The sequence below is a fragment of the Camelus bactrianus genome, chromosome 15 (genome assembly GCF_048773025.1).
Source record: "Camelus bactrianus isolate YW-2024 breed Bactrian camel chromosome 15, ASM4877302v1, whole genome shotgun sequence".
Lineage (NCBI taxonomy): Eukaryota > Metazoa > Chordata > Mammalia > Artiodactyla > Camelidae > Camelus > Camelus bactrianus.
Window position 1 is genome coordinate 67474773 of NC_133553.1, and position 13441 is coordinate 67488213.

Here is a 13441-nt window from a genome sequence, read left to right on the forward strand (position 1 = left end):
ATTTATTTCCAATTAAATTTTTATACCAATTCTTCCAATAGAGTTCTGTTCCAGGGCTTCTCAAATTTTAATGTGTATAAAAATCTCCTTGGAATCTTGTTAAATGATGATACTGACTCAGTAGATCTGGGTGGGGCCCCGAGTTCTGCATTTTTAACAAACTCACCAATGGTGCCAATGATGCTGGTCCAAAGACCACAGTTTGAGCAGCGAGGAGCAAAATCCCCCCCACCCCTCTCTGTGTGTCAGTGGGTGGTTGGGCTGATATTAGACACAGAGATGTTTATTAAAGGATCAGTGAAGATCAGTGATCATCTTCAGTTCTTCCATCACCAAGTTGCAAATGTTTGGTTATCTTGGCAAACGAGGGCACTGGAGGATGAAATGGCCATGGCCGTGTAAATGACGGGCAGCATAAATGTCTCACACACTCAGCTGTGTATATTCTCAGTTCATCCCAAACCCCGAGGGTTTTTTTTTGTCTTGTTTCCTTTTTTGCTCACAATTCTTCAGGACTGTGGATTTCTGCATTCTGCCTCAAAGAAACTCCTGACCGTGTCAGAAGCGCCGCATCTGGTTCTCATGTTGTTCTCGTGTTCTCAGCCTCAAATTATATCATAAGGCTGTGATGTCCTTATGTGTGTAGGACCGTGGTCCTTGCTCACTGCTTTCACAGGAGGTATAAAGCTGACACTAAGAGCCACCGTTTTGCCACTTTATCATGTTAATATTTGCAAAGGGCCATTCCCCAGAGATCCAAGAAAGATTTGCACTGATTAATCTAGAATCCTAGATCACAGCCCCATCACTGGTCAGAGTGTGGTGTCACGGGCCGTTGGGATTTTCTGAGAAAGCTGCTTGAGCAAATGACAGGACTGGAGACAGTTTCCTAGACTTGATAATGAGGTGACTTGATGTAACTGGTAACTACAAACTGTCTAAGACTTAGCCTAGTTCTCGTGTTTGATGTGGTTTTCATACTCATTAAGGCAAAAGAGAAGCTTTAAGACATTTTAAATTTGTATTATAGATTCTAGCTTAGTCTTTTATTTAAGATTTTATTTCTCTCTTAATTGCTCCCACACTAATTAGGACAATATTGTTCATTGAAATTTTAAAAATATATACATGTATTTTTTTCAAATTATTTTCCATTATAGGTTAATACAAGATATTGAATATTGTTCCCTGTGTTATATAGTAAATCCTTGTTGCTTATCTATATTATGCATAGTAGTTTATATCGTTAGCCCCATAGTCCAAATTTATCCCTCCCCTCCTCCTTTTCCCCTTTGGTAACCCAAAGTTTGTTTTCTATGTAAATCTGTTTCTGATTTGTAAATAAGTTCATTTGTATCATTTTTTGGATTCTAATTATTATTATCTAATCATCTGTCAGTGGACATTTAGGTTGCTTCCATGTCTTGGCTATTATAAATAGTGCTGCTATGGACATTGGGGTGCAGGTGTCTTTTCAAGTTAGAGTTTCCTCCAGATATATGCCCAGGAGTGGGATTGCTGGATCATATGGTAACTCTATTTTTAGGTTTTTAAGGAGTCTCCATACTATTTTCCATAGTGGCTGCACCAAATTACCTTCCCACCAACAGTGTAAGAGGGTTCCCTTTTCTTCACACCCTCTCTAGCATTTATTGTTTGTGGATTTTTAATAATACAGCCATTCTGACCGATGTGAAGTGATACCTCATTGTAGTTTTGATTTGCATTTCTCTGATAGTTAGTGATATTGAACATCTTTTCATGTGCCTCTTGGCCATCTGTCTTCTTTGAAAAAATGTATGTTTAGCTCTTCTGCCCATTTTTTTGATTGGGTTTGTGTTTTTGTCATTGAGTTGTGTGAGCTATTTGTATATTTTGGAAATTAATCCCTTGTCATTTGCATCATTCGCAAATATTTTCTCCCAGTCTGTAAGTTGCCTTTTCATTTTATTTATAGCTTCCTTTGCTGTGCAAAAGCTTGTAAGTTTGGTTGGGTCCCATTTGTTTATTTTTGCTTTTATTTCTGTTGTTTTGGGAGACTGACCCAGGAAAGCATTGCTACAATTTATGTCAGGGAATGTTTTGCCTGTGTTCTTTTCTAGGAGATTTATCACATCCAATCTTACGTTTAAGTCTTTAAGCCATTTTGAGTTTATCTTTGTGTATGGTGTGCGGGGGTGTTCTAACCTCACTGATTTACATGCGGCTGTCCAGCCTCCCCAGTACCACTTGCCAAAGTGACTGTCTTTTCTCCGTTGTATATCCTTTGGATTTGCCGGCATTCTTAAACGGCTTCTAAAAGTTGGACGCAGTACTATATGTTCTCCCAGGTGTTCAACAAGGCAGCCGTGGGAGCGAGTCCGAGCAGCCTTGCTGGCGGTGCTGAGTCACAGGTGCAGGTGAAGGGAAGGATGCAAGAGGCAGAGACACAGCTTACACAGGCCATGGAGACACACCGCGAAAGGCTTCCAAGGAGTCACAACAATGACTGTAGAGCAGTATGAGTGATGTGATCCTATTTTGAAAAAAGCAAACCAACTACCATGAGCATGATGGGAAGGAAAGACACCCACTAAACCAGTAGCAGTTACTTGTCGACCAGCAGTGGTTACATCATACACTCCTGTTCTGCTTCTTTTTGTATCTGATTGTATATGATGCGAGAGTTGTATTCATCAGCAGGTACTCCTCGCTCATTAGCAGGTCAGCTCATCAGAAGTCCCCACCTCCTGCGAGCTGAGCAGTGTAGTTTAGGGGGGCTCTCAGCTGGGGCTGGAGGTAGGAAGGGGAGGGCAGGAATGAGCAGGCTCTGGAGATTTGCCATGTTCCAGAAGATGTGTCTTCAGCCAGACCACGTGGCTTCTGCAGGGTCTAAAGGGCCAGGAGAACAGCTGTGCACTGGGCTAGCTCCCCCGGCCTGAGAAGGGGGCAGGAGAGCCCCAGAGACCATCTCCTGCCCCACTGACACTCTGGTTCCACATCTGCCCGCAGACACTTCGTTCCTCTAAACATCCAGCTCTCTCATCACTTGGAGAAAGCTGAGGCTGGCCAGGCTGCGTCTATGGCTTGGCAGACACTGCCATCCAGAACGGGGTGGCCAACAGCCTGCCTTGGGCAGAGGCCCCGGCCAAAGCTCTGCTTCCCTCTCTCATTCCAGTACATCCCTCTGCCCGTGCTGTATGGAGTCTTCCTCTACATGGGTGTGGCCTCCCTGAATGGCATCCAGGTAAGGCCCTCCCCTGCCCCCCAGGCTGAGCTGATGGGATCAGCACTCCACGTCTGGTTGCGTGCCGCAGAAACCCCAGTGCTCGCTTTCCCAGGGCAATGAAACCACAGCAGTGATACCGATACTACCATCTACTGTGCGCCGGTATGAAAAGTGACTACACCAGGCGCTTTATAGGTGTTTTATAATCTAATCTATTTTACAGATGAGGAAACTGAGGCTCAGCATTCAAAACCCAGATCGGGCTGACTCCTATGAGCATTTTACTCAACTTCTCTCTTCTCTAGGGCAATCTGCACAGAAGAAAACATTTTGTTTTGTTCTTTATTTACCGTGAGACACCAGATGTCTTGGATAGCTTGTGCTGCTGTTAAGTTGCATTTGCCTTGAATATGGACAATGTTCACTGGGGCCAGCTCCAGGGCTGTACCCCTTACCCAGGGCTCAGGCCCTCCCCACCGTAAGATCTTGCTATATGTCCCCCTAGACCTCCAGTCCCCCTCCTTTGCATCCTTAAGTCCTGACCAGACCCACTGTGGCACCCATTCCACCAGTCCCAAGCCCCCAGCAGGGCCACCGGGGTGCCCAGGGCCTGGCTGAGTCTTGCGCTATCCTTGCCAGTTCTGGGATCGCTGCAAACTCTTCCTGATGCCAGCCAAGCACCAGCCAGACCATGCCTTCCTGCGGCACGTGCCCCTGCGCCGGATCCATCTCTTCACCCTGGTGCAGATACTCTGCTTGGCTGTGCTCTGGATCCTCAAGTCCACGGTGGCCGCCATCATCTTCCCAGTCATGGTAAGATGGGCACAGGCTTCCCCTCCTGTGGGGCAGATTCAGCCAGGGAAGGTGTCTACGGGGAGATCCGCCCTCGCCTTCTCCTCCGCGATGCCCAGACTCTCTCGGGGTCACAAAGGCAGGCACTGATCAAGATTCGGGTTGTGACTCCAGGCCAGATGGTGGCGGAAGGAAATGGAGAGGATGCAGAGGAGTGAGGAGGAGGAAGGGTCTGTGCAGTGGGGGGATGCTGCTGTGACAGCCCGCCCGCCCACCGCCACCCAGCTCAGGTCAGGGCGGCTCAGCGAGAACGCAAAAGCCACCCAATCTCCCCAACTCTGGGGCACAATGGAGAAGCGACAAAGAGACCGAGTTCCCAACTGTCAAAATTCACTGAGTACAGGTGTAGATCCGTACTGAATAGAAATCTTTTCATCCTTCAAAGTAACTGAATTTGAAAAGATAAATGGGGGGATGGGGGCAGGGAGAACTGGAATCAAGAGATTTAGAACGTCAGAGTCCAATGTCATCAACATGATGTATGGAGAAGCGGGGGTAAATACATGGGCGTTCTTTGACTTTTCTTGAAATTGTATGTAAATTTGAAATTATTCCAGAATAAAAAGGGAAAAGAAGAAAAGCCAACAACAGTGACCTCTGCCCCTGCTGGGGCATGGGGAATGGGGGAGGGGGGACTGTGGGCTAATGCTTGGGGGAAGCCCTCAGTGAGCCGCAAAGCCAACAGGGCTGGATTAGGGACAGAAGTCAGATTTGAAGTGGGCCCTCCTGGGAGGGCTCTGAGTCAGTGATTCTTGACCCTGGCTGCTCATAAGAGTCACTTGGGAGCTTTTTAAAACTACATGTGCCCGGGCCTTACCCCAGACTAATTAAATCAGGATCTCTTGGAGAAACCCAGGCATTGGTTTGTAATAAGTCTACAGGTAAGCATAAATGTGCAGCCAAGGTTGAAAACCACCAGCCTAGGAAAAGTGATGTGGGTCTTCCCCAACAGTGCCCTCATGGGGTGCAGAGGTATGAGGGGAAAGAACAGTCACCACTGGGAGGTACTGAGTGCTGTCTCATTTAATCTACCCCAGCCCTAAAGTACTACCAGTAACCCCATTTTACAGACCAGAAAACTGAGGCTCAAAGAGCATGTGTGAATGACTCAAGTCACACACCAGAAAGGAGCAGAGCCTAGGTTCATACCTTCCCCGACTTTGATATTTTTTAGTTTACACGCAGTCAAATTCATTCTGTGGTTCTGAGTTTTGACAAGTCACAGAGTTGTGATTTGCACCACCATAGTCATGAAACAGAACAGTTACATCATCTCTAAAATTCCATGTTGTCCCAGTGTAAACAGCCCCTCTTCTCGCCCTTGCCCCTAGCAACCACCATTTATTTTTAGAGCCAGGAATTTTAGACTCCAGGTCTGTCCAGCTCCTGAGCTCTCCCTGCTCCCAAGATGCAAGGTCAGTGAGGAAGCAGTGTTAAATTTGCCTGCATGGTTTTCTCCCTGACCTCATTTCATGGCCAGTTCTTGGTAGTAAGAAGACAGTATTTATAACTAGCTACCTGGACCCGTTGTGTTTATTAAAAAGTCACTGTAAAATCTCCCCCAAAGAGCATGTGTTTTTCCCTTTAATTTGTTTATCCTGAACAGAACCAAACTTTCTAGGCTTTCTTTTAAAAATTCCAGCTATGCGAGTGTGTTTTATTCAGATTTTGTTAGCAGAGAGATGGGCAGCTCTCAGAAACAGGGGCAAAGGGACAGCTACTCTCCAAGTGTGGTCCGTGAATAAGGAGCATCAACACCTCCTGGGAATCTTGGCAGAGAGGCAAATAAATTCTCAGCTCCCCCCGCCAGACCTGCTGAGTCAGACACTCACCTAGCACCTAGCAGCTTGTGGATTAACAGCCCACCAGGTGATCTGATGCCAGCCCAGGTCTGAAAGCCACCCATCTTCAGAATAACTAATTCTCCAGCCCACATCCCCACCTCGCTCCCACCTCAGCCATCACAGGCTCTGTCCCGCCAGGTCACTGGTAGGCACTGCCCCTCAACCGAGGAAGGGCCAGACGACGTGAACCAAGGCGGTGGGAGGTGAACACTGGTCTGTGGGAGCTTTGAGAGGGTTCTAAAGAATAAAGTCGACTGAGGGAGGAAAACCCTGTGCCCAAGTATGAGGCCTTGAGCCCGTGGTTTCCTCTGTACTCTCACCACAGATCCTGGGCCTCATCATTGTTCGAAAGCTTCTGGACCTCATCTTCTCCCAGCACGATCTAGCCTGGATTGACAACATCCTCCCAGAGAAGGAGAAGAAGGAGGCAGATAAGAAGAAGAAGAGAAGGAAAGGGGCCCAAGAGGACAGTGATGAGGAGGTGGGGAGGGTGTGAGGCCTGGGCTGGTGGGAGGGATCAGGAGCCCCGCCCTCCGCTTCTGCCGGGCCTGGCAGGCGGGGGCTTCTCAGGCGGCCTGGAGCCGAGGTCTGGGCCCAGGACAGGAGGAGCTGAGGCTTCTGCTTGTCTTGGTCTGGGGCGCTAAAATCATGTTTATGTGAATGTCCTCGAGCCCCGCCTACCCAGGGAAGGCTTGGTCGGCCTCGCCTACTTTTCCCCATTCCTGGGGCCCTTGGGACCATTATCAACCTCAGTGCAGGCCCCTGAGGGAGCAGGGTGAAGACTCAGCTCCATCGTGGAGGAGGCTATGAGGACTGACCGCCAAACATGAGGGCAGGCCTGGGGGGAGGCGTCTAATGGGGACTCGTTAGTAGCCTGGACTCCTGGACAGGTGGGAGGACTGGGGAACAGGGTCTGCTGGGCCTGCCCCTCGGGTACTGGGAGGTAAGTGGAGGAAGAGGCATGTGACCTCACTGAAAGGGAAGTGACTCCTCTCCCCCGATGCCTGGGACCGCTCAGTTGCCCCGTCTGCCCCTCCCTTCTCCCACGATCCTGCCCCATCTCACCCCCAAAGGCCTCAGGGAGTCAACAGACCAGAAGCCAGCCCAGAACTTACAGCGAATCACAAAACGCTAGGCAGAGAGGTCGTCTGGTGCAAGTGCTCATTACAGGTGATGAAGCTGTCCCCCACGAGGGAAAGGGACTCACCCAAGACAGAACAGAGCTAAATGTCTAAGAGGGGTTAGGAAAACCACTCCTGACTGAATCAGTCATTTCCGATACGCTAAGCTGCCATGCCACTCCTACCACCATGGCTGGCTCCCGTTCCCCCAAAGTGACCCAAGCCCACATCCCTGCCTCGGCCTTAAACTGGCTTCCTGGCTATCTTGCCTTTTGCTGACTGGCGACTATTAAACCATCTTCTGATGGTAGTCATAGGCCAGAACTCCCCTGGTCCTTAATTACTGTCCTTTTCCAGGAAGGTAAGAAGCTCAGAATCCCCATTCACGTGTTTTTCATTGATGATTTAGATGATTTGCAAAGGTAGGTTCTAAGAACAAAGAAACTGAGTCTCAGTGCCTTTTAAAAAGACAAATACTTACTCTTTCATTGATTCATTCGGTGAATATTTGAGTCACTACCAGGTGCCAGGAACTGCTTCAGGGGTGGGAAAAAGCATCTCTGGATTATATGATATATTCAATGGAAAAACGGGATTTGATTTACATAAATTTGTCTGGCGTGTAAAATGACAACACAGCTACTGTGTGAGGTTCACTCTCAAGTGACTGGTTACCACGACAGCTGAGCCTGGTCTGATGAGTAACGTTCCCAGAAGAGTTCCGTCCTTTCTCGTGTCCTCAGGGGACCCCGGGTGTTTGTGGCACCCCCCCCCCATTTAGCGTGGGTGTGAAGGGGATGGTGGTTTGCGTACTGTGGATGCATGTATTTTCCATCTTGGCAAGAAAGCCAATTTTGTATTGGTGGTGTTCACCAGCTTTTCCCACTGTTTCTCTCCAGCCCCAGTTCCCTCCTCCCTCAGTTATAAAGATTCCCATGGAAAGTGTCCAATCAGATCCCCAAATCGGTATCCACTGCATTACCAGTAAGTAAAACACATGGTGCCTCTCCCTTCCTACTTCCTACTAAAGCCTCCACCTCTTCCTCAAGGAACTTCCATCTTTAACTCAGAGCTGATGGCCTTAGATACTGAAGGACTCCTGTGCTAGGCAGAGTTCAGAGAGAGCCGGGCTAGAGGAATTGGGACTCCAACCAGATGGAAGCCCCAGGTCGAACCCTGTAGACGTCAGTGATCAATCTTCGCCTTAGTTCAGGCAGACGCCCTGGTTCCTTCCTTACCCCGGGTGCCCCCAGATGCCTGTGACACCACCCGGCCCTCTCTTGCACTGTTTCAGGCCACGTTGATCCAAACATGACCCGCTGAACCTCTCAGGTTTGCCGGTGGTTGCTGAAATGACTGACAGCTCAAATCCAAGGCCGAGTTGTCCCCTGTAGAGAAACGCGTAAGCAGTGTCACAGCGGGACTATAGCTCAGTCAAGGTCCTGGTGGTCGGGCTGTGCTTCTGCGTGGACCACAAGCTCCTCCCACATGCTGAAAGGGAAGCTGCCTGGAAATCAGCATCAGACGCTGCTGATGAAGATTATGGGGTGTTTCACTGCTGTCTTTACCCCCTCCCGGCCTCAGCTCCCTACTGGTGGACAGTCTTGTCATCAAGACAAACACAGTCTATCCTGGGAGTCGTCTGAGATCCCAACTTGAGTCCTGACCCCAGGGCTCCTAATATAGGGCTTGCCACTTTCCTCAAAGACCCAGATCAGGGATCCCGCCAGCCCCCCGCCACGTCTACCTTAGGGCCTTTCAAGGAAGGGATTCCCGTCACTTTCTCCATCAGAAGTACCTCTCCCTTCTGAGTTTCTCATTCTCCTTCCCTTCCCGTCTGTACACTTCATCCCCTTTCTCATTCTTGCCTGGCCCCCACCCACCTCTGGGTGAAGGAATAACTGAACCAGAAGCCACTCATCTCTGAGAGGCCCCTGAATTCTCTTGTGTAGCACTGGCCGTGGGCTTAATAAGAGAACAGAAAGGAGAAGAAATGGGTGAGGGAAGCACTGGGGAAAGAGGTGTTCTCCAGAATAGTTCTCAAACCTGCTCCACATCTGACACTTTAATTTTCCTACCAGGAAAAAGATCTTCCAGTTGGAGTTACTCACTCTGATTCTTCCTTCAGTGATTCAGAACTCGACCGAAGGTAACAACCCTGCGGTAGGCTCCTTGGGTGTTTGGTAAGAGGCTAAGCAGCGGCCGGGAAGGCTGAGGGGCTAGGATTTCCCAGGCTAGCCAGCATCTTAGTGAAAAAGCCTTTGCCGGTCCACAAACGTATCAACCTGATTACTGAGTGTCAAGTAGCAAATGTGTCCTCCTACTGATAGAACATGATTGTAATATACAAAGGTATTCAACTTTGGAAAAGGAAATTATTACCAAATATTAACTAGAATGAAAATTGAAAGTCAACATTGAAAAAAGAAAACAGAAATTAGACATGACTTAAGTATACATTACTGAAAGCCAGGATAAATGAACTTTAAGGATCAAAACATCAGGTACTCTAATACCCTTGTGGAATAAAAAAAACAGCATCGTTAATTAGCAAAGGTCAGAAAAGGTGTCAAGGAAAGCCAACTAAGGCTCAGTGATCAAGTGGAGATAGAAAGTCAAGAAAGGCTTGAAGGCCAGTTTCCAGGAACTCTCATGCCAACAACATGATTCCCTGCTGTTCCTAATGAGAAGCCACCCTCAGAAAAGGTGGGACTACTTGATGATTGAAAACAAGGGTGGCGGGGGAGGGGTAAAAAATGGAAAAGAGGAATGCAGAGGCCAGAAAGTCTGCCTGTCATTTCTAGGGGAGATGGTGGGGGCAGGCCCGCTCCTACGGGGGGCCCTGAGCTGCACAGGAACCGCTCTGTGCCAGATCTGACAGTGAGAGCACGGGCTACTCCAAGCCCAGAGGCCGCTGCGTCCAGACGCAGACAGCACTCACCCGAGAGAGTTTAGGAAACATGCATGGGATCTTCTGAGCTCAGTTGGAGCTGTTACCACATCGCCAGGATGAGAAGAGACTTATCACCAATAAAGCTTCCCTAAGCAGCCGGCCCAAGGCCACTGGAGTCCAAATTACGTCTCCGCCTGCTTTCTCACCCCACCTCCCCGATCAGGGCTCCTGGGCACTTAGTGCCACTGATCTTTAACATATAAATGTGTTAGAGGAAAAGCACTCTTGTCTTGATTTATTTTCATCTTAAAGTAGCCAACACAAGGCCGGAAGGTATAGCTCGCGTGGTAGAGGGCATGCTTAGCAAGAATAAAATAAACCTAATTACCACCCCCCCACCCCCCCGCAAAAATAATAAATGAGCCTACACAAATTGTTCCAGTTTCAGCTAATGGAGAGAGAATTTGTACCAAGACATTTCTAAAAACCTGTTCCAGTACGCAAAGCTCGGGACAAGGTCAGAAATGCAGACAATGTGGTAACTGGTGTTTTACCACATCTATGAAAGGAGATGGAAGGAAAGGCCACTAAATAATGGGATTCTCTCTTTGAACAGTGGGGGGCCACAGTCAGATTCGTGATCCAGAAAGTTCACATTGGCAGCAGTGTAAAAAATAGGTTGAAACAGGGCGAGACCAGTCATGGCCACAGCTGAGGGCCCAGCAGATGGGACACTGCTAGTTCCAGCGATGTGCTAAGGGTTTGAGAGCAAAGACAGAGCTCTGTGCACTGCAGCCCTGCTCTGGCGGATAACACTGAAAACACCGCAAACTAGATAAACCATTCTTCCTTCCTTCTTTTCCTCGTTCAGCATCACCCTGCACTTCAAAATTTCCTGTCCGGCTTCGCCTGCCTTCAACTACGCACAGAGCCCGGTCTTCATGGTGCCGCAGGTGAAGATCGAGATGGAGTCGGACTGTGACTTCACAGACGTGGACAGATTTGCAAGAGACACTGATGGCGAGACAACCCTCTAGGTCGGAGCTTCCCCCAGGTGGGGCGCGATCTGTCCTCATTGTGAGCTTCTGGGCCAAAACCATTCACTTTTCTGAGCCTGTTTCCTTATTTACCAAACAGAGGGAGTGATTTCGCTTGACAGAAAACTGGAGATCTGTTGACAAAAAGTACTGCTTACGTGCAAAGCCCTCCGCTTCCCTTTGTAGTTATGAAAATAACTAAAGCTAAATGTTACATCTAATTTTAAAATGCAGTCCAGCATAGAAATTATAACATTTCTTTTGAAATGAAAAAAATGCTTGCCTCTTAAAACTGTAGCTAAGATAAAGGGGCAATAGTCAATTTTTCTTTAAAACAAGTATCAGCTAAGATTTTTTTTTAAAGCTTAGATTTTAAACTATCTAGATGGTCTTGAAAGAACTGTTAAAATACTTGTACTTCAATAGACCAAGTTTGGAAAATTTGTTTTGCAATTCTGCATATTAAGAAATGCTAAATACGTCCCCTTTTCTCTCCATCTCATTCAGTTTTCTAAGGGTCATATGAAAAGTTTGAACTATCTGCATTATGGGTCTTACTTCAGCACAGAAGCGTGACTCAGTCTTTCCCAGATTGAAAGCCAGTTCTAAAAGTCTGGTAGTGAAAGAACCAACACATTTGAGTGGATATTTTTAAAACAAAATAGTTCTCGTTAAAGTGAAATCTCAAATCACATAGTCAATCAACAAAATGATCCTTTAAATTAGTATCACTGGTTTTTCAAACCCCAACTCACATTTCTTTATGCATTTGGGAAGATCCTTTCTGCAAGTTTTCAATGGCCTGCTTTCCAAAGTCAAACCTGCAGTCACACGAACACTGCATGTTAAGCAGGGCTAAGTGGAAATTTTGAAAGATTATACCTCCACAGTACTAGTCAGACTAGTACTTTAAAGGAGTAACTGGAAGCCAATTGGGTAGATTTAAAACCCGTTAATAATGAAGCAGACACTTTTCCTCATGAAACTTAAGATCAGTCTTTTTATCTTCAATCCATATTTAACAAACACCAACCATGTTTATTTACCACCTATGGTGTGCCTGACAGTCACAATGCATCTGACATTTACCTTCCCCAAAACAACTATGGATTTGAATCTTGATTAAATCACTTTGGTTACAGTTACATTTACTCAGGATGACAAATGGAGGTGCTTCTTCTTTATTGCTTTCTGTTTTTTAAAGATAATTGACTGTAGATCCTTAAACACCCTGAGTAAGGAGACACTTAAATTGTAATCCCCAGAGTCAGTGCAGTGCCTGATCCATAGAAAGTTCTGTGTTTATTAAATTAAATCTCAGAGCTCCTTCCAAGGAATACTGCATGAGATAAAGCTCTAACCCTCTATAACTTCTACTGAGAGCAGAATTACTTAGCTGCTCCCTAATCCAGAACGATTGCCTGAATATAAGTATAAATTCTTTATTTTCATCTGCACCAGTTCTGGGAGAGCTAGCAATCTACCCTTAACATTTCTGTTTTAAAACCTGGCTGACTACCAATAGCACTTTGTCCAGACGGAACTGTAGAAATGTTATGGATTCAGGACTAAGTGTGCTTGATTAATCAAACAAGCTGGAAAACTACAATGTTAATTTTTTGTTGCTGTAAATTGATCACTGTAATTTTCACCTTACATGTCATTTCTATCTTGTATATATATATACGTACACACACAGACACAGACACACACACACGATCGCGGGTGCCCGCACGAACATTTTAATATCCATAGCTTTTAACAGGTTGACATATTGTTCCTTCTCCATGCAGGTCAGTACTTTTTTCCACTTGTAACTACAATTCAATAAAACTTAATCCTGTCTGCTCATCTTGCTCCGTGATTAATCATTTAGGTAAGTCAGCAGGCACGTCTTATGGACAGGAGCTATTCCTCACTTTCAAAAACATCTCTACCAAACTACCACCTTCCTTCGTCTCCAGAAAACTATCAAAAGTACAAAGGCAGCTGGCAGAGGAACAAGGATGGAGGTTCTCCTTTCTCTCTTTGCCTCCAGCTGCCCGGAGCAGGGGCTGCTTCTGCCTTCATGAAAGCTACATACCCAGCCCTCGACCAGAATCCACGGGCCCTATCCTAGCCTCAAATGTGCCACAGCAAATACCTCAGATCTGTGCAATCAAACAGATGCTTTAAACATACACACACACACACACACACACACACACACACACACACACACACACACACAGAAAAAAAAATGTATGGGGGAGGGGGCACTTGGCGAAATATATCAAGAAGTCCTGTGTAAACTGAACACATGGTGTAGAAAACACTCAGAACAAGAGTAGCCACTTAAATGAGTCTTACAGATTAAGGTCCTGGCTTGGCACCACCTGTTGGGATATAAGATTAAAAGGACTAGGCTGGTTTCTCCACAGCTCTTTAAACCGATTTGTTTAAGGCACAGGACTGGGTGTTACCAAATTCGGAATATGTAGACTGAT

At 46.8% G+C, this 13441-nt stretch overlaps 1 protein-coding gene across 3 annotated transcripts in view; it reads left to right on the plus strand.

Moving 5' to 3' along the window:
- The window catches only part of SLC4A5 (solute carrier family 4 member 5), a 79050-nt gene extending 65875 nt beyond the window's left edge, over positions 1-13175 (plus strand). For all 3 annotated transcript variants that reach the window (XM_074341345.1, XM_074341346.1, XM_074341347.1), the window contains 6 exons: positions 3158-3226; positions 3848-4021; positions 6230-6385; positions 7925-8009; positions 9107-9174; positions 10790-13175. In XM_074341345.1, coding sequence (XP_074197446.1) covers positions 3158-3226; positions 3848-4021; positions 6230-6385; positions 7925-8009; positions 9107-9141 — 519 coding nt within the window. In that variant the 3' untranslated portion in view covers positions 9142-9174; positions 10790-13175. The remainder of the gene's footprint in view (positions 1-3157; positions 3227-3847; positions 4022-6229; positions 6386-7924; positions 8010-9106; positions 9175-10789) is intronic.
- Positions 13176-13441: the final 266 nt, after the last annotated feature.